Raw genomic sequence first — 20,476 nt, 5'->3', positions numbered from 1 at the left:
CTTTCAAGGGTGCCATGTGCATTCCCTACACATTCACCAACAACTCTTGCATGTTCAGTTACCTTTATTAGCCAATTGCTGAATCTTAATGGTCAGAATGTGAATGTAAGACAAGTGTCAATGAAGTTTTTATCCCTGATGATACCCCAACGCTGACTGGTGCATGTGTTCCCCAAAACCAATCAGTGAGTAACATGACATTGCAGAGTGTTAATTGGAGAAGTAATACCTATTACTATTTCATGTGTGGATCACATGCTATAAAAAGTAGATGGCATTACTTAGAACTTGTTCAGATGGGCAGAAAAGAAAAGCTAAGTCTGATGGGTTACTTATACTCCTCCAGTTCCTGAGCATGACAACCACCATGCTAGAGGAACACTACCATAGCATTCCAAGTGTCTTCTAATACCTCTAAGCCATCAAAATAAGGTACCATCTGGTGAAACACCCCATACACACCTTACAAATAACTTTATTAACATCTGACATTCTTCTCCAAGTACACAGCGCCCCTCACAGGATATATCCGATATCAACCAGCTTCCCCACAATTTTTTTAGCAACCTAGTGTCGCCCTGTAAGCCCTGGCATCCAGCTGCCCTGTCATCACAACTCCTGTCCCTCGCTGTCATTTTTCCGGCCTCCCAGTATCCCTTAGTGTGTGCCCCGCCCACCCCGTGATCCCTGACATCACATCCGGTTCCCTGGCGTATGGGAAGTCTCCGCTAGTGTTAGGAAGATGGCGGAGTACCTGCAAGTTCTGAGGAGGGGGATACAGCAGGTCCGGGCACGGGGGCTACTCGGCTCCTGCATGCAGCTGATCAGGTTAGACTAGGAGGCGGTATTGGTGGTAATGGGCTTGTCGGGGCACCTGTCTGTAGCCGGGTGCAGCAGCCTTGTGCTTCCCTTCCTCCTTGCTGTCACCTTGGCTGAGACATGACACTGACTGACCTTTGTTTACATTTATCAGAGCACGTGTGCTGATAGGGGCTATAGTTATATATCATATATACAGCATTGCTGCTACTGGCATGTTCCCATGTCATACATGTCACAGGGGCTGCTTTCTATTCCCTCTGATTGGCATGGACAGACCTCACTGACAGCTCAGTACACTACCAGCTGAGAAACATTGATAAAAACTGGATTCATGTTGTTGATTCCAAAATCTGATCCTACCGTTTGAATGTTGCAGCACAGAAATCAGACCTCATCAGATCGGACCACCTCCTACCAATCTTTGCTTGTACAAATTATAGCCTCAGGTGCCTGCTGACAGGAGTGGCACTCAGCAGGGTCCCCTATTGCTTCTTCCAGGTGTGATGTGTTGTACGTTTAGAGATGTTTTTCTGTGTAACAAGGGGGTCATTTATTTACAGTTGCCTTTCTCTCGGCTTTAAGCGTACCTAAGCTCAGAATTTTTACGTTACATAAAATGGAAGACAACCCTTTTACTTAACCCCCCCAGCGCTATTCCCGAGTGTGACTCGGGGTAGATTTTCCAAGCAAAAAGCGGTATTCCCGAGTCACACTTGTGGTAGCTTTTAACTAAAAACCCCACTTACCTTGTTCCGTCACTGTTCCCTGGCGTACTTCTGGTCCCCGCAGGTCCTGGGGACACATCCTTCCTCCTCGATCTCCAGCCGGCATATGCAGCGACGATCTCTGGGGTTTCCCGGTGACGTTGGTGCCGGAGGATCAGCCAGAAATTGAAATAATTTTGTATTGGATTCAATACAGAATAGCTGTATTGAGTCTAACACAAAGAAATATTAATATAATATATATATATTTTTATATATGCTACTGTATAGTTAGATTACATGTTTAACTATTTTTTTTTACAGATTTTTGTGTTTTATTTAAAGTTTATTATTACATTTAATAAATATCGGTGAGTTATGCCTAGGAATTACGCCCAACAATGAAAAAGAAATTTCCATGCAAAAAAATTGTACCGCTTTTTGCATGGAAATTTGGACGGAACACCTAACACCGCTAGGGGGGGTTAAAGTAAAAAAAAAAAAAAGTTTCAGCACCGCCCCCTTAATTTCTCGATCGCCTAGGCGATCAAGAACGAATGGGAGTGCAGAGCCTCCCAGGATACCTACGTTACACATCCGGGGAGGCTTTGGCTGCTCCTTCTGTACATGCCTGACCATCTCGGACATGCGCAGAAAGAGCCTTTCATCAATAGAAAAAAATTTTCACAATCTACTTAACCTGTGCAATGGGAGATTGGGTGATGTATAAAGAAGAACCCAGGAGTAAAAAGGAGAAGATGTCGGCGCCTGGCGCTCCCTCTGCCTCGAGCCAAAGACAGGTACCGGGACGACGCAGGACCCAATGGAAGAAACCTCTCGTCGTATAGACTGATCTGGGGGATTAAAGGTAAGTGTGATTTTTATTTTTTGGGGGGTTTACTTCTGCTTTAAACAGACTGACCAGTCCCCTCTTGGCATCAACAATACTTTTAAAAAGAATACTGCTGCTCTTTGGATATTGTTTTTTTTTTTTTTTTTTTTTTGGGACCTTTCTTTGTAAACCTTAGAGATGATTGTGCATGAAAATCTCAGCAGAACAGCAGTTTTTGTAATACTCAGCCCAGCCTGCCTGGTATCAACAACCATGCCATGTTCAGTCACCTAAATCCCCTTTCTTCCCCATTCTTATGCTCTGTGTAAGGTACAGATGGTGATCTTGACAATGTGATTGGCTGATTAGATATTTGCATTAAGCTGTTGGACAGGTGTCCATAATATATATGTGTCTGTCTCTCTCTCTCTATATGTGTTTATATATTTATTTAGGGAGTGCTAGTCGTTGATGAATTTTAGGCGAATTGAATTTTAGACTCTATAATGGGAGTTCTGTGTTTTGTATTTTATTATTACTGCACTGATGTACATGCTTGGCGACTGCAGCTTCTGTGAGACACTATGTTTCTCTTTGAACTCTGTACAGTGTATCCTTACTTTAGACTTTAATGCTGACCTGCAGCATGGTAAGCCACCATGTTTTCTAAGCAGTAGAGCATTGTCACTACAAACAAGATGCTGCAAAATCTTTCCTGATGATTGACAGTAGATCTGCTTCTACAGAGTTAGCATTAGACTCGCTGGGCACTTTAGTCATAGCAAGAGTGATACTGCTGTGTGCAACCGCTACCTGCCCACAATCCCAATAAAGAGAAGAAATTGTCATTTCACCTCAAAATGTCAAAGATTATGAGCATGTGATCATTGTAGTATATACAGATTCAGCTAATGCAGCGCCATTAGCCATAGGTTAAGTAGGCCTGGCATGTGTTTTAAATTGCATTTAAACATAAAAATAATAAATTACTACATGTTGGTGCTTTATAAATCCTGTTTAATAATAATAAATACGATAAGTTGCATAACAGTATTTTCCCTCCACCAGTTCCATTGTTAAATTTGCTTTATTTTAAGTTGCATTTTTTATTTCTTTTTTTTTTGCTTGTTTGTTTTTTTAGTACAGACTGGTGATTCTGTCAGTAGTCTTTCTCCTTACATTTCCTAGGGTGACAATGTTCCCTAAGCAGTAGCAGTGTTATCATGCTAGGGTATGCCCTCTTGCTATGAACTATAACAGGCATGGGCAAACTATGGCTCGCGGGCCATATATGGCCCATTAGGCTTCTTAATCCGTCCCATTTGGTGGTCTGCGGCTCTGGCCGGTGCTACCCCAAGCAAGGTCAGGAGAAGGACCCCGCTGGGCGGTGGAGCACCGGGACCACCTCCCCCATACAAATCCCATGCTCGGGCAAGTGGGCGGGTTGGGTCCCTGGACACAACATGCCCAGTCTCCCATCGCAGGCTCAGATCTCCGATGGGAGAGTGGCCGGGGTGTCATTATGTTATCACTTTGAGTAACACCCGTCTCAGCGCGCCTACTTGTCAAACACTACCTCGAGTTTTGTGTGAAAAGTTTGCCCACCCCTGTTCTAACTTTTAGGCTTCTTCTTTGACTTAGTATGAAATATGAATATAAATATGCAGTATGAAATATGAAACAATATGCTCAAAATTTGTGTTGGCACTCAGCAACCTGCTTTAGACAAAATGCTCCACATTTCAAATATTGAAATGTCCAGCAAAGCCGGCCTTCTTTTTCCCCGTATATGGCAGCAGCAAAATAAAGTGCCATTGCATCATCTATGATCTATCAATAAATGAATTTCTGTTGTTTTACCACAAATATAGTAAGCTACCAAGAAGAAAGAAATACCCATTGTGTCAGGAAATAATCATGAACGTGACCATTTCTTCATTTGCAAGCAATGGTGTTTAGTGATAGTCACTGCCTTGTCAAAAGCAGTCTAAAGCTGCGTACACACTTGCAATTTTTGTCGTTGGAAAGGATCTTTCACGATCCTTTCCAACGACAAGGGGCTGCAAGATGCACATCGTCCGTGGATCCGGCAGGTCGGTCGTCCGGACGATGGACGACACCGACTGTACACACGGAAGATTTTCGCCCGATAATTGGCCGATGCCGATTATCGGCCGATAAAAATCTGCCGTGTGTACGTAGCTTTAGAGTTTTTCCTGTGTAGGTAAGTTATTGAATCTGCTTACATTGGTCATTCTTCTCATACCCCCATTGGCTGAATGGAAAGACACATGATCAAAAATAAGTCCAGGGACACAGCACAAGTTGTGCTTAAGGGGGGGGGGGGGGGGCTTAACTTCTATGCCATGGCTTATTTTACAGTACAATACAACATGCATACTACATGTTGTAGTGCTTCTCAATAAATTATAGGTCTGGGTTTGTTTGCTTTCTATTAAGTTGCTTTGCATTGGTGGCCCATTCTAAATCTGCCTTATCACACATTAACACATGAAACACCACCTACTACCTATTTACCTGCCAGCATGACCGACATTTTGGGAAATCTGTGTGCCCAATAAATGGATTGTTTTCTTTATTTCCAGACATGTCAATTTACTCCATCCTGTAGGTGAAAGTAATCATTTAAAAACACGTGGATCTCACTACTTCTGGGCTGTGACTGGAAATAGCTGATATGACAGGTTCACTTTACATATCGGATCAGCATTATAGCTGTAATAAAACATATGGACAAATACAGCAGTTTTAGATGGAAAGGGGGCAAAGTTTAATAAGTTTCTCCACTGTGTTATTAAAAAATGCATTTGGAAAATATTTTGTAAAATAAGCCTTACATATTCATATTTTGCTACCTGTTAAGGGTCGAGATCTTTTATGTAATAGTTTTTCCATGTCATTTATATTAGTTCACACTTCAGCACTCCATCCATCTCATCCTGGCCCAGCCCCTCTGTCAAATTTCAGAACCCATTGTGGCCCATGAGTCAAAAAGTTTGCCCACCCCTGGACTATAAGCTGCTATGCCAACGCACAACACACCAATATACAGCATGATAGCACCTAATGTGTCAGTACATCATAACATCATATTATGACATGTGCCTGTCTGTTTTTTTACACAATGGTCACAAAATAGATATGCACACAACTTGAATGTAAGTTTAAAAGAAAAAAACAAAATACTGTTACCAGTTGTTTGAATGCATTTTAGACAGAAAGTAACTGCAAGGAAGCTGTAAGTAATTGTAATTTAAAGACTTCCCCGCCACAACCATCCAACAGAAAGAAAGAAAATAGATGTCCAAACAGAATCCATTTTTTTTTTTTTTACTTCCATATTCATATGGAATGGCTATCCTACAGCTTTTGGTTTATGTATGGAAAGCAAAATACAATTCAAATGCTAATGTGATTTTATTTTCTAAATATTTGCAGAACTAGTGAACTGAAGACTGGTACACTTGTTGGCGTGGACAAGTATGGCAACAAATATTATGAAGACAAACGTTATTTTTTTGGTAAGAATATTCTCTAAGAAAATAAAATCTGCTGTTATATTGAATGTTCCTCCTGGCTGCTGTGCATTTGGTTAATGCTGACTGTGGATCTCCCTGGTAATATCTATGTTGTCCAAACAGTGTGACTTGGATACTAACCTGTGACCCAGAGAGAAGCCAGAGACATACCATAGGGCTGATTCTTTGATATGTTCTCCCTCCTTTCAAGGACCAGAAAGGTGAAATGCAAGGCAGAAAACCAACACCTCACTTCTCACATTTCTGGTGTCTAAGCAGTGACATTAGTTGGTCAATTAATGCCTTTGCCTGTAACACTCTAAACTGTGATATTTAGGAAGAAGCTAGCAGGGTCAATCATTGTCTCTGCCTGTCACATTTCCAGTTCCTTTTCTGTGACATTTGTCAGGAAGGATGGTGGAATCAAACCCTTTGGGTCAAGAAAAGGGATTGCCGCAGGTAATATTTGTATTTTAGTGTAACATAAGTGACACTAACATAATTTTTGTGTAATTTTAACTATTTGATTTCACTATTGTATATTCCCTGAGATGTAAGCTCCAGTGATTTGGATCATGTGCTTTATTTTACTGCACTTGCTCTTAGCTCCTACCAGTCAAAGCTGACCACTGCGTGGACAGGGGAACTTTTAAAGCTATCCTTGTCAAAACAGGAACATTATTCAGACTTGATTAGAGACATACAAATGTATCAGAGATATATTGTTACATTTGTGTCTACTTGCATGAACACTGCTTCACTTACCTTCCAATCAAAGGAATCTGTAGATAAAGGAACCAGAAGTTATGCCAGTCATGCCATGTTTAGCAACCTGACAAGTGTCTTAAAAACAAAAGAATTTGTCCCAATTAACCACTAGCTTGCTTTAATTGGCACAAATTAACCCCTCCCGCCTCCTCCATAACTGATATTTTTTAATTTCTATTTCTATATTTAAGGTTTTTCTTGTATTAAAAAAATCTTTATTTTTTTGTAAATCCCCTTGTATGCAGTGCTTTTTTTATTTTTAACAAGAAATTATAGAATTAAAGTTATCTACAACACAGTCATGTGTTACAATATTTTTTATTAAATGAACACTAATCACAGTAAGGAAAAAGGTGTGCTATTTTTGTTACATTTTGTATCACCTAAAATACACTTGTGTGTCCTATATATATTATTAATGTATTGCTTTAATCTTACATAATTACAAAGTTATTGCATAAACATGTCCATAGCAGAAATGTACAAATTGCTCTGGGTCCATAGGGAAAAATGATAGAATAAAATGTGAATTTTTACAGTAACAATATTTTGTTTGTTTTTACTATTAGTATGTAAAGTGCAACTAAAATAAAAGTTAGAATTATTTTTCCCTTATATTTGCATTCCTTATTGCTGGGTGTGAAGTCATTGTTCCCAACAAAAGTTTGGTAGTGAATGTAGGTGAAATCTTGTGAGAAGTTACACCAGTCTATTACAAGCATCCAGCTCATTGTAGTTAAAGGGCCACCCTAATGAGGTATGAAGTACACTAACAAAGATGTGCCACAGGAAAGGTGGCAACATTTGTGTCAATATGTATGTGGAAGAGATGATTGTGTTTCTATAAAAAAAATTGTTATAATGCATTGAACACCTTTTTATTCTTCCCCCATCATTTTTTTGATCTGTCTTGCCCACATTCCAACAAGACAAATCATCACAACTCTCTTCTGGTTTTATGCCCTATTGTGCAGTCCAGCACATCATACTCAACAATCACAGAACACACAGCTCCTCACCAAAGGTCATTTCATGCATGTCAAGGGTCGAATATGGATTTTGAGAAGTTACTGTTTAATGGGCATCCATTGTACATGGGTAGGGTTTGATTATGATCTGAAAAGCTAAAGTATAGCTGTAGGTAAAGCATGTTGCTAAATTAAATGCACAATATAAATTTCTGCATGTACTCTATTTAAGAGGTTATAGGCCATGAAGAATTTACACACATATTACACCTAGTTGTGTTTAGGAAATTCATAGTGGAGTAAACCCACAAAAAACATATTTTAATGAAATGGCTATGGTATCTTCCTAAAGCTAAACCAAGGCTGCTTTTTTGCATTTGCAGCACGTCATCGGTGGGTAGACTACACTAGTGAGATGAATGGTAGAAATACTTATTGGAATTTGGATGGCAGCATGGTACCCCCTGAATGGTAAGTGAATGTTAAGATGTGTCATATATATATATATATATATATATAAAACATTTTATTTATAACAGAGGGTAATCCAGCTTTCATATAATTTACATGTCTATGATTTTCATTCTGGTATTCTTAATTAGCTGGTAGCTGCCCCATCTGTAAAATTACTATGACTGCCCTTTGAAAATTACCTTTTTTTATTCCATGCTTTCAACGCTACCCGTAATAAAAAAAACAACTCTGGAAGCTGTTCCTAAAAGAGCCAAGTAGGAGACAAAGGACTAGTCACTGGTATTATCAGTGCTATAGTAGCAGCTGGAGTCACATTTTAAATGCCATCACTATTAAGAGTGCAGTGCTGTTAATTACTGAACGAGTTTGATGAAGCTACAGCAGATATGCAACATTCATACTGTGCAATAAAAGTGAAATATAATGTCTGGTACAGAGCTGTCAGGACTTTAATCAGTGGTTGGTACGAGCAAAAACAGAGACTGATATCCACTTTAAACCTTTATATCATGTACAGTTCTGTGAGAAAATGAGAACATCTGCTGCTGTGAAGACCGTAAATATCCTATATTGTTTCCCAATGGACCGAAATCCTAGCACTGTAATGAAGGGGATAGATTCTAGGAAATAACATCTTGATGCATGTGTTCCAGTGGAAGTAGTCCATGGTGGCAGGAGCACAATGCTTTTCTGTATATCCATAGCAACCATTGTAATAAGCCATGGTGGCCACGTATTCCTCACACCTGCACATTGCATTGTAAACAAATTAATATGCTAGATGTGTTCTCTGACAGTACTGCTGAGTGTTAATAATCATAACCAGGAATTACAGCAGCAACACTGGCTGGATGAATGGCTTAAAGAAGGGCTTCAGTCTGGGTAACCATTGTCTGTAAATGTGTATAAGGTATATATCGGATATTATGAACTGCAAAAACCACACATTAATAGTAAAACTTCATTCCCTTCCCAGCAAGTCAGTGTGTATCTGCAGCCTTTGCATTTGAGAGCAAAAGAAAAGTCTAGAGTTAGAGAATATTTCTTCAGTCAGTCTAGTTGTCAGGAAGATAGAGACCCCTATTTAGTACCACACTTCACTCTGTCTTCCGTAACGGTTGCTACTTGTGTTAGATTTTTATTGATCCGTGGCTGGAGGAGAGAGATAAAAATTACTTCCCTATTATTGGTCCTGATGCACTTGTAACATCATTATTTGTAGAAAGCATCACACATTGAGAAGAGACGTTTAAGAGGGGATATGATCACCCTGTATAAATTTATAAATGGTCCATATAGAGAACTCTCTTCCCCATTATTCACTTTGGAATCATTACAAAGGACAAGAGGGCACTCTTTGCGTCTGGAGGAAAAGAAGTTTAATCACTGGGTAAGGAAGAGATTCTTCACTGTCAGGTCTGTGGAAATGTGGAATAGGTCTCTGTTAAGGCAAGTTTCTGTAGATTGCTTTAATAAAGCTGGATGCTTTTTAAAAGCGCAGAATATAACTGGGTATTAAAGTTTGAAAGTAAAGACAACGGGGACTTTTGCTCCAGGAAACATCTGATTGCCTCATGGGATCAGGAATGAGGTTTTTATCTGGGATATGTTTATTTCTTGTGTGGTTGAACTAGATGGGACTTGTGTCTTTTTTTTAACTTGTCTATGCAACTATATATAGAGGCCCTGAATTATTAAAGCACCTAAAGACTGGAGAAGATAGACTATCACGGGAGAACCCAAGTGATGCAGCAAACCTGGAATGGATTGCTAATGGCAAATGTTTTCAATCCTGGACCAGATCCATTCCAGTTTTTGCCTGTACCATGTTCTCCTATGTAAGTCTATTTTCTTCAGGCTTGGAGAGCTTTAATAAATCAGGCCTAATCCCTCTAGTCCTCCAGTCCTGCATGGGTAAAAAGATTAGGTGAACAGTAAGCAAAGTGTGAGGCAATAAAGTTGGGTTGCTACTGATTATTTAGTGTACAGTGATCTCCCCAAGCTCATTTAGCTGAGTGCACCACCCAGTTTTTTTTCAAAACCACCCAAAAACAGCCAGGTGGTTACTGAAGAGTTGGGTCACAACCCACCTACTGCTACTTCCCACCCAGCTGAAAAAAAATTCTGTGGAGAATACTGGTGTATGTATACATAATAACAGTGTCACCCATAATAAAGTTCATTTATACAATGTTTTGGAGAAAAGCCGCTGTTTTTTTTTTTTTGTTTCAGTGACACTACAGGATTCTAGTAACGCTGTATTTTAAAGCAGAACCTATAATCCACAAAGTTGATAGAAGGGGGGCCCTTACATGCCGTCCGTTCTGGTCAGGCATTAGGAAGGTTGCTGCACCAACAAACTGGCCTATGCTGTTTTAGGATATTTAAGTGCATCCTTTCACAGATATTTTAAGAAATTATGTACACTCAGAACGTTGTCTACAATTATTTTGAACATTGGCAAACATGTAAAGAGATGTTTTGGTCCAGGCCCTGTCCTCTTGGGGTTACACAGTGCTATGTGATGCTTTTAGAACAATACACTTCACAGTACTTTTCTCTTCTCCACTATACACAGGAACCATATGGTGTTTGTTTTGGCCAAAATAATGAAGATTTTGTTTATTTTACTGGTGTGTTCTACCCACCACTGACGTGGTACAAATGAACATGTTTACAAAAGGTTTAGTAAAAAAATGTCGGGTTGGACATCTTGGCATCCTTTGCTATCCTTTGTCCAGCTTTTAATTTAAAACACTACTTAAATATGGGAATCACATTTTTCCAGGTAAATTACTTTTTGTTTTAGTGATATTTATCCCAGCACAACAATGTTGTTTATTAATATTAGACGTGAGTATTTTTTGATTGTTTTAGATACCAACTGCAAATTATTTTGCAAGTATCTTCAGCTTTTTTTTTTTTTTGCGGTTATCGTTGCAACTGTCACTGGCATGAACACAGCATTTTTTGTTTGCTGTAGTATTTTATCACCCATTGAGCCTACAAGTACATACAACATGTTCAGTAAATTGAGTTACGACTAGCTGTGGTGTTTACTATAGTTTAAACCTATACTTTTACCTTTTTTTGTAACTGCTGGATAGAATTATCTAGAAATTTAGCTAATTTGTTGGTTTCTTAAATTTTAAATAGTTTCAAATAAAAGCCTGTCTAAGACCTGTCCACAAGGGGGCAGCCCTCTTGGATTGTTTCACTGTAGAAGTGAACTGGTATTTGATTTTACCCATGTCTTCACCTAATTTTGCAAGCTGTCTTCAAAGTTGAATCATGGATTTTTTTTTTTTTTTATACTGGTAAGGGATCTTTAATTCATTGCACCATTTGATATAGATTGCCATCAAAAAAGCAAACTCCATACTGAATTTATTGGACCATTTTAAGTTAGACACTAACAGTGATGAGAAAAAAAAACTCCAGGGACCACATTTGTATCCAGGAGTCACATGAAGTGTTATCCAAATCAAGTATTGTAATAAAAGCCTGAGGATATTGGGGATTATCCCTGAAAGGTAACAGTGTCGCATGACATGGCCAATCAAAAGTTAGGCTTTATGCCATGGAGTAGTCTCAGCAATAATACCCTGCCCCCCACCACTCCTCATCGGTCTCGGTGTCAACAAAAATTATTACTAATGATTGGTGTCAGTGGCAGTAATAACCCCACTTCAGCAATAAATATCCCCAAATATTGGTGTTGATAATCCTAATAATCCGACTTTAGCAATGAATATCCCATTCATTGGAATTGATGCTACAATAAACCCAAATGTGTTTTTCATTTTTACAATTATATTCTAATTTGACATTGTATTTTACAGACTTAGTTGATTAATTACATTTAGTCCAAGTGGTTCTTAAAGAAGAAAATGTAACCTGTAATATGGCTATTTTCCCACCAGAGGGAGCCATTTTTTTCACCTTCGGAACACATATTAGGTGAATCATGGCCTGAGTGTTTAAAGGTCCTTTTAAGATTTAAGTATTACAGCCACTTTGCCAAAGACCCTTCTCCTTGTGTCAAAGCTAATTTGGCAAGATAAAAGTTTTTTATTAAAAAAAAAATAATTTTTGTACTAGATCAGATTGTGTTTCAAGCAAAGTGGTTATTTTGTGGGACTTTTTGTACAGTTTTTAGGCATTTGTTAAAACTGTTCATGGGTTTTATATTTGAAACCCATAAACAAAGTTTTAAAAAGTGTTACAATGTCAAAAGGAAGCGTTTTGTTCATTTGCATGGTTTGCTGGAATATGAATTCACAAGGAGCAGTATAAACCTCAGCAATTTTAACCCTTCCCCTACACTTGTTACTTTTTACCTTTATTTTATGTTTATGTAATGCTATCAGAATTGTATATGGACCGAGTGACATCAGCTCTTAACAGTCTATTTCCTGAAACTGTACTGTGTGATTGGCAATTTTTTCCCCTATTGGTGAAAGGGCTGCTTCTGTACATGCCTGAGATGATCGGGCATGCGCAGAAGGAGCAGCCAAGAGCATCCCCTCCCATTGCTGAGTGCACATTTGGCTTTGTCATATTGGGCTAATTATGTAAATTGTAACAAATGAAAACACACTACAGAATAGACCGGCCACCCAATGTTCTTGATTCTGTGCTTTGCATAGGTATAGGTTTTATTTTTATATTCTAAAAAGTATATTTAGTATTCTCTGTGGGATTCAGCACATCTAGAATTTGCTCAGTCCAGTAAGGGTGATTATGATGGCTTGTAAACAACTAAATAAACACGCTGGGATTATACTGTCACTTAGCAGTGAGTTTATCTCTTAGGAAGTATACACTTGCAACCCTAATACATTTCTCATTCAAACAGAGGACAGTTTAATAGAGCAATGAAATCTGTTTCCCTATTTGTCTGTCATTTTATTTCTGTTTGGCCACTTTGACCCAACCATCCAAAAAGAATAAAAAAAATTACCAGACAGTTTTTCTATCCAACATCAGTATTTCACATAGCATGGATCTATTGAAAACTATTGTTGCAGGATGTTAAAATCTGCTTTGCAGTAGTTGTTTATGTAGGAAATAATTGATGAAGCTCAGTATGTAAGATTTATTGATAAAGCTCAGCTAAAATGTAAATGATATAAAAAGGATTGTTTAAATTAACCTTTCACTTTTCTAACTTGTATCAAGGTTCCTTCACCTATCTTTCTTCTATTTTTGTTCCCCAGCAGCCGCCAAACTTAGATATGCCTAATATACAATTTTTGAATTGTCTCATAAATTTGGCTACAAATTCTCCTGTATATCTATGTAAATGTGTGTACCTCTGTTTAGGTCCCTGAATCAAAAATACATGTTATGTGTGGATATGTTTGACTGCCGAGGTTATGCATTGTATATCTAGCACTTATTTTCAGTATGACATACGCAAGATATTGAAGTTGTAAACTAAATCCCTGACCAATTAGCTTTGCTAAGTTTTTAATAATAAAGATACCTCCGTTGCATACATTTGCAGTAGTGCTATATGTGTACACTGTCAAGTCAACTTAATCCCTTTATAGCCAATAGGGACATACAAAAATGGAAGCTACAAGTCAAAGCAAATGCACAGTATGTAACTTGTCAGCACTAAGCCCTTCTAGTCAGCAAAGGATTCCTAATTAAAATTCATTTATAGCATTCTAATGTAATGGAAGACTTTAGTTGCATACATCTGCTACCACAAAATTGTTTTTCTTCTTACCTTTCTTATGTTGCTCTGTGTTGAATATAGATTTTTTGCACTTTTAAAGAGTTTTTGTGATCTTGTTTTTACTTTTTAAACAAAATAAATCGTGTTAATAAACCTCTTAATGTATTAGTTTTATATTGTACTATACTTGTGAAATGTCTTCAGTTCCCTGTGCACTTTATTGTCATCCAGATGAAGTATTTTCCTCCCAGCAGATTTTAGGAATGATTTTGGCTGGCAGGTAGACTTTGTGACAGATTCTTTGCTATAAAGGCTGAAAAAAGGTTTTAATTCATTTTGGCTTAAAACATATGGTATCCAGAGGCCTTTGTTTTGGATAACCTTTCCATCTCTAAGATCACCTTTTGGGGAGATGTATGTAATGGGGTTTATGTTATCAGATGTGTTTACAGGACTGAGGGAAAGCAATCACTAATTTAACCTTGCTGGTGTAAAGGCCTGGAAATGCATTACATGCTTTAATGCAGAGCTAGAGATTATTTATACCAACCAAGCCAATTATGGATAATTATGTTATTAAAGGCTTTTAGGATGAGATGTATTTCATGTAGATGATGCTTCTCTGTCGAAAGCTTGTAACAGTCCGTTAGGGTTTAGTCCATCAGGTTAGGTTGCATTTGAATAATTAATTTTTTTGTGCTTAAAAATTCATATGCTACATGGCCACACAATGTTTAATGAGTCAGTCAGACTAGCACATCTAGAAAAGTTTCTGCCAACATATAGAGCCCACCTTGGAGAAGAACAGTCCTAATTTGTTGTATTTAGGCCTAGTTCCCACCATTTTTGACTTGGCCTGACCAATGTTGCTCTTTGCCCAGGAAAATTTTTAATATACCTTTTTGGGCAATCCTAAGGTGTCCACAAAACACAGAAATGCTCTATTGTCAATAATGCATTTCCACAGAATTTAGGCAATTGAAAAGTTCAAATCGGCCTCCCACAGCTAGTAATGCTGTGTACACACAATCTTTCACAATCGTTTCCCACGACAAAAGACTGCACAATGCGTTGGATGAACGAGCACTGTACTTACAGCACCATTCTCCTCAATGAAGAGAAGAAACGAGTGGCACCCGCTGCGCTCTCTCTCTCTCGTTCACTTGAATTGCATGCATTTGTCGTTCATAGACCTGCCAGAATGCATGAATGACATCGGAAGAGCATCGTACAAACCTCAGATTCTCATCCAAAACTATCCCTGAAGCGATAATTGGACAAGAATCATCTGACGTGTATATGTAGCCTAGGTCGATGCCAACACATTGAGTCATCTAGGATCCCACTTATTTGGAAAAACCTGATATCAAATTGAACACTGAGCTACCCTCCCTTCTGTGGAGCTGTGGTAGCTTTAACATTATTTAACTCGGTTCAACATATAGAATGTGGTATGTTTTAGCTCACAGCAGTTACTTATTAGTTAGTTTCCTTTCGTGCTTGGAAAGTTTTCTGTTAGAACCATCTGTAATGGCACTTAAAGAAGATCATATTTCTTTCATAAAGCTTTCTGCTATGTTTTGCTAACATAGCACATCGCATAGTTTTCAGCTATTGCACAAGGGAGAGGACTATCAATGTTGATTCCGTTTAAAAGAATTTGGTAAAAATCCATTGTTCTATTAATACGTGATAATAAAATGTTGGTTTTAACCATTAAGCCCAATAAATTTTGTCTTCAAAAAGCACCAAAGTCATTTTTTTCCCCATGTGTCAACGATTTCAAGCTATTTGTAATTCATATTTGTACCTTGGAATATAAAGGCACTGACCTGTTTCTGTTACATGGTGATTGAAACAAAGCAGTGACTGCAGAATATTGTCATGCTCTGATTGCTCTCTACAAGCAACAATACATGAGTGACTGCAAACCCCAGACTAGCATCCTAATGACTGACTTAAATGCTGCCGGTGCTATTAAAAATGATGTGCCAGCGTACAAAGTGATTTTTTTTTTTGTTAGAAGAATACATGTGCCTGCCAATTACTTCTTATGATATTTCTAAATTTATAATGTCTGCTGTGACCTTGTTTTGATAACTGTTCACTAAACCAGATCCAAAGATGTTTTTCTTACTACTAGACTCGCAAAAATTCACATAAACACATTAAAAGCTAAAATTATTACACAGTATTTATATAATGCCAACAAGTTATGCAGCGCTTTACAACATCCATAGTCATGTCTACCATGACTAGTCATGTCAGATGTCATTATACAGTCTAAGGTCAATTTTTGGGGAAAGCCAATTAATCTAACTGCATGTTTTTAGACACGGGGAGAACCTGCAAACTCAATGCAGATTGTGTCCTGGCCGAGATTCAAACCTGGGACCTAGCGCTGCAAAGGCCAGAGTGCTAACCTCTGTGTCACCCTGCTGCTTGCATTAATTATATTATGACCGAGGCCTGTTAGCTGAGGGTTTCTTGGGATATTCCAAGGCAATTCTGTTATAGTTTGTCCATGTATAAATACATCTTTAAAAATGAAGCACAAATGCTCATGCAATACAGCCAAATACCATTTCTTTTTGGTATGATTCCCACTAGTAACACAGTGAATTTATCACATTTTGAAATGACACATCGGTGTTGGCAATAGCTGATATTTTTTACAAGGGTTTTGGGAAGTACGAATCTTCCTGTACGATTATTAAAATGTGTTTCTTATCTTTATCCAGGCATCGTTGGCTGCACTGTATGACAGAAGATCCTCCTACCACTCACCCTCCTCCATCTTATAAATATATGTGGGAGAATCACCAGTTCAACCTGAGTGCCACACCAGGACAGTATGTACCATACTCTACCACCCGCAAGAAGATACAAGAGTGGGTTCCTCCTCCTTCGTCTAGGATTCAGAAATGAATGCCAGATTGTATTATGTATATTTAATAAACATAATTTCTTTCAACATGCATTGTGGTTCTTTGCACTTTTTTTCCATCACATCTTTTTGTTGTCGTGTTCTTCTCAGCTTCCTCTGCTGTCAGGTAGCCCCTAGCTCATTGTTTGGCAAATCTCTGCAGTGCATTCAGGAATAAGGAGTTCTGAATGAAAGATTGTGATTTTTCAAACGGCCCAAAAGTTATTGGTGTAAACAGGTGGATGTTTGTAACCACCTGTACCAAAACATAGGTATACTGTAGCCAAATCTTATAAACTGTCAGTGCCAGGATAAGGTCATCTAGCATCGATGAAATAAAATGTCAGAATGCACCTCTTTCTCTCAAAGCTGGGGCTTATTGTCAAAGCCTAGGCATCAGATAAGTTAAAAACCACTGAAGCTGTTTTTTGTCATACTACTCTTACTAAAAACAACATATTTCAGCATAGCAGTCACATTTTTTTTTTATTCAAAATTTAAAGTATGGAAAAGTACAAAAACAAGAACATAAAGGTTTAAATTTGTCACACTGGTATTTTTCATACCTATCAGGCAGATTTTGATAATGAGCACTAGAAATTGCTTTTAGTATAAAGAATATTTAACAGACCAAAGGGGACCAAATGATGTTAATTTTCTAATTTTTACATGCACGTGAAACATGATTGGCTGTTTCAGGAAACCACCCATATTAGGGGAAGTCTAAAATCTGAGGATCATCCCGCTTTATAAAACAAAGTGGGAGGTGGTGTTTTAATGCATGTTAATTATTAATAGACTTTGTTCATCTAGTGTGAACAAGGCCCTGTACAGATGACAGACATCAGATGACGGAACCCCATCCACACAGTCGCTCAATGGAGAGGGTGGAGTATGAGCGAGCGACACCTTGCTGTGCTCTCCTCCCCAGGCAGATTGATCAATGGCGTTGAGGTCATGTGTACCCATGTCTGATTTGTGACCGAGACGAGTAGGACTTTTTTGGGCAATAATCATCTGACGTGGAAGGGCAGAGTAAAGAATAACCAGGGAAAAATAGGAGGTTAAATGAGAAACAGCTGTACCTATGGACAGATGTTTTACTTCAAAGCTTTGTGACTGTGTTAAAAGTCTACAATGTGGTTTATGCAAAATCTGCTGACAAAAGCATTCCTGTTCCCATACTTTGAATTTGCGTGCTAGGCTATACACTTCAACCTTGTATAAAAAAAAACAGCATGAAAAGACATTTTTATTCTGGCACTGCATCCGTACTTCCTCTTTCTAATTTTGCAAATGCATAATCATTCAGTATAAAAGTGAATACTGCAGAAAAAGAAAAATCAGAGGTTGTCCAGCAGAGAATGAACTGGCAAGAACACACACTTCTGCCTAAATGTATGCTGTAACTTTACTGAATCTAGTTCTAAAATGTTACATAAAATAAGTTTATTGAGCAGAAACATTGACTTTGGCATAGTGTCTAGTTCAAATAGTGCCAACCAATTGATTCTACTGGCTGCCTAAAGTTGTTCACATTTCTATTCTTAAGAAAATATAGAGAGATTAAAAATAGTACAGGCAACATTCATTTGTGCTCAGCATTTCATTCTTGTTTCATCTTTACTGACACCTGCAGTTCCATAGATAGGAAGAAATCCCATTTCACAGCTCAAAGCATACTTCAAGTGTGCAGTGACAGCTGTCTACGTTTTTAACCCCATAGATTGTTTTGGGGATTTTTCGACATGTTTTCTTCTTTAGCTTTGTTAAACTAAACCATAATTATTCACATTAAAATGGGTTCTAAAAATAATTATTATTTTTATGGGCAGAGCTTTAGGGTCATATTATACTGACCATCCTGCTGCTGATATCTCTTCTCCTGCTGCAGAATATATCAGCCATATTCTGGTAATGAATATCTCATCAGTGGAAATTTTGCACCTAACCTGCGGGTGGTGAGTTTAACTCTAAAGAAAACAGTGGTGGCAAGTTATCTCCAAGACTTAGGTCTAGACTGCTAAATTTATTCAATTTTGTTTTCCTCAACTATAAATTATGTATATACTGTATAATTTTCATAATCCTTGGATATAAAGCAATAGGCTGTCATGCAGCGCATTACAAAATATCATTGAGAAGGCAGTGATGGACTTTACTTATATCCTGCTTATTAGTGTTGGGTAATGAAGTGAATCCTCATCCCCTTCCCTGTGGGTGAAATGATTGCCTCAGTCAAAGAATGCAGCACACAATCTGGAGAATGGCTAATTACATTAGATCTGTGTTATATACTGTATCCTTTCTGCTTAGTAACAGATATCCCTGACATGTATTTACCAGTAAATAAATACATACCCTAACTATTCTTAACACATTTGTAATAATCTGGGTTTTAGATTCTAGAATTCATTATTTTTTTTTATTACATTAAAAAAGGCTGGTAAAGTCACAGCATGTGTAACGTAGCATGTATGTATATTACTATATATTTATACATCACCAGTAACCACTTTACTGTACACCATTTAGTGAGTGCTACCAGCTAATGTGTATCTGTCATATTCAGGACATATTAAGGTGTGCATCTACAAAGGTAAGCAGCAGGTAGCACACCCATCCATGGCAGCTAGGGTGGACATTTTAGTGATGTGGGTGGTCTTTTTTCCATGCCAACAAAGTATAAGTCAGTGGTGACCTACAATTTCTGCTGGCCAAGGAAAGCCTGAATTTCACTTGGGGGAAACTACTCTAATATCCCATTTAATAATAAAACCACTAGATATCCTTTGTGGCTAGGATGGTTCTTCAGGTACTGGGCCTGGAATTCATTAACAATTCACTGATCTTTATGACGTCTTCTTATAAAGCAGTGAAGTCAACATTCCCTGGTGGGGAATCAATTACTACAAATGAAACACATGGACCTGGAAAATTCTCCACCAGGGAATGTTCCAGAGAATGTCAGATTCACTGCATTATAAATAGACCCCAATATACCCCAGGCAGGATGTTATGTTGGCAGCCTAGGGTTCAAGGGGGCTGAACAGGACACAAATCAAACTAAAGACTAATGCAGGTAACTTAAGTGTTTCTTTTATTATCGGTTTGGTCAAGGAGAGTCAGAGGACCATAGGCCACAAGGCAGTGGGAGTGGGGGCCAGATTCCTTATCTGTGTTTGTCTGCTACATTCAACCAGAGCAGCACAGTGAATTGAATGCATTTCCTCCTGTAGAAAACAAGTAGACATCCTGGAAAATCAGGAAGCTACCACACAGATGCCAGCCACCTAGTCTGGATGCTGGACAGTATAGGAGTGTCATAGGTACCTCTGGTATAACTTCTTTAATTCCTCAGCCCACCAAAACCAATACTTACTAATGCGTTTATGGCATGCTGAGAAAAGACCCTGCCAGAGACTCTTTTACAGGTAAGGCTCTGCAGTATCTGGCATTGGATAAAGGAGTGGTATTGAACTGGTGGGCTGTACTCAGGACAACCAGTTGTCCTTTAAATCTAAAAATGACAGTTTCTATATATAGGTAACAAAAAAAAACAAATTAGATTTATTATAATAATTCAAACTGAATCTGCTCATTGCATTTATATAGAATCCAGAGCACAATGACTCATACACTGCATGAATTGAAGTAAATTCTTTTTATAGAACTAGAATGTTGTTGTTCATATGTTAAAGCTGTCAATGTCTTTAAAGTACAGACACCCTGTTTTTATTAACCTTTACTATGGCCA

General features: G+C 38.2%; 1 protein-coding gene across 1 annotated transcript; it reads left to right on the top strand.

Moving 5' to 3' along the window:
* The first annotated feature begins 669 nt into the window (after positions 1 to 669).
* Positions 670 to 16,771, top strand: NDUFA12 (NADH:ubiquinone oxidoreductase subunit A12). The gene is made up of 4 exons (XM_072401264.1): positions 670 to 828; positions 5,818 to 5,900; positions 8,017 to 8,104; positions 16,535 to 16,771. The coding sequence occupies exons 1-4, from the start codon at positions 743 to 745 to the stop codon at positions 16,719 to 16,721; spliced, it is 444 nt and encodes a 147-aa protein (XP_072257365.1). The 5' UTR covers positions 670 to 742; the 3' UTR covers positions 16,722 to 16,771.
* Positions 16,772 to 20,476: the final 3,705 nt, after the last annotated feature.

Source organism: Pyxicephalus adspersus, chromosome 2 (assembly GCF_032062135.1).
Source record: "Pyxicephalus adspersus chromosome 2, UCB_Pads_2.0, whole genome shotgun sequence".
Lineage (NCBI taxonomy): Eukaryota > Metazoa > Chordata > Amphibia > Anura > Pyxicephalidae > Pyxicephalus > Pyxicephalus adspersus.
The sequence above is the reverse complement of the archived record's forward strand: the minus strand, read 5'-3'. Positions and strand labels throughout refer to the sequence as shown.

Bases quoted from the DNA above. Each gene is read 5' to 3' on its own strand.
- NDUFA12 (XM_072401264.1), top strand. From the start codon at position 743: ATGGCGGAGTACCTGCAAGTTCTGAGGAGGGGGATACAGCAGGTCCGG. The intron at 829-5,817 runs GTTAGACTAGGA...AAATATTTGCAG, and splicing joins TCCTGCATGCAGCTGATCAG to AACTAGTGAACTGAAGACTG. The intron at 5,901-8,016 runs GTAAGAATATTC...TTGCATTTGCAG, and splicing joins AGACAAACGTTATTTTTTTG to CACGTCATCGGTGGGTAGAC.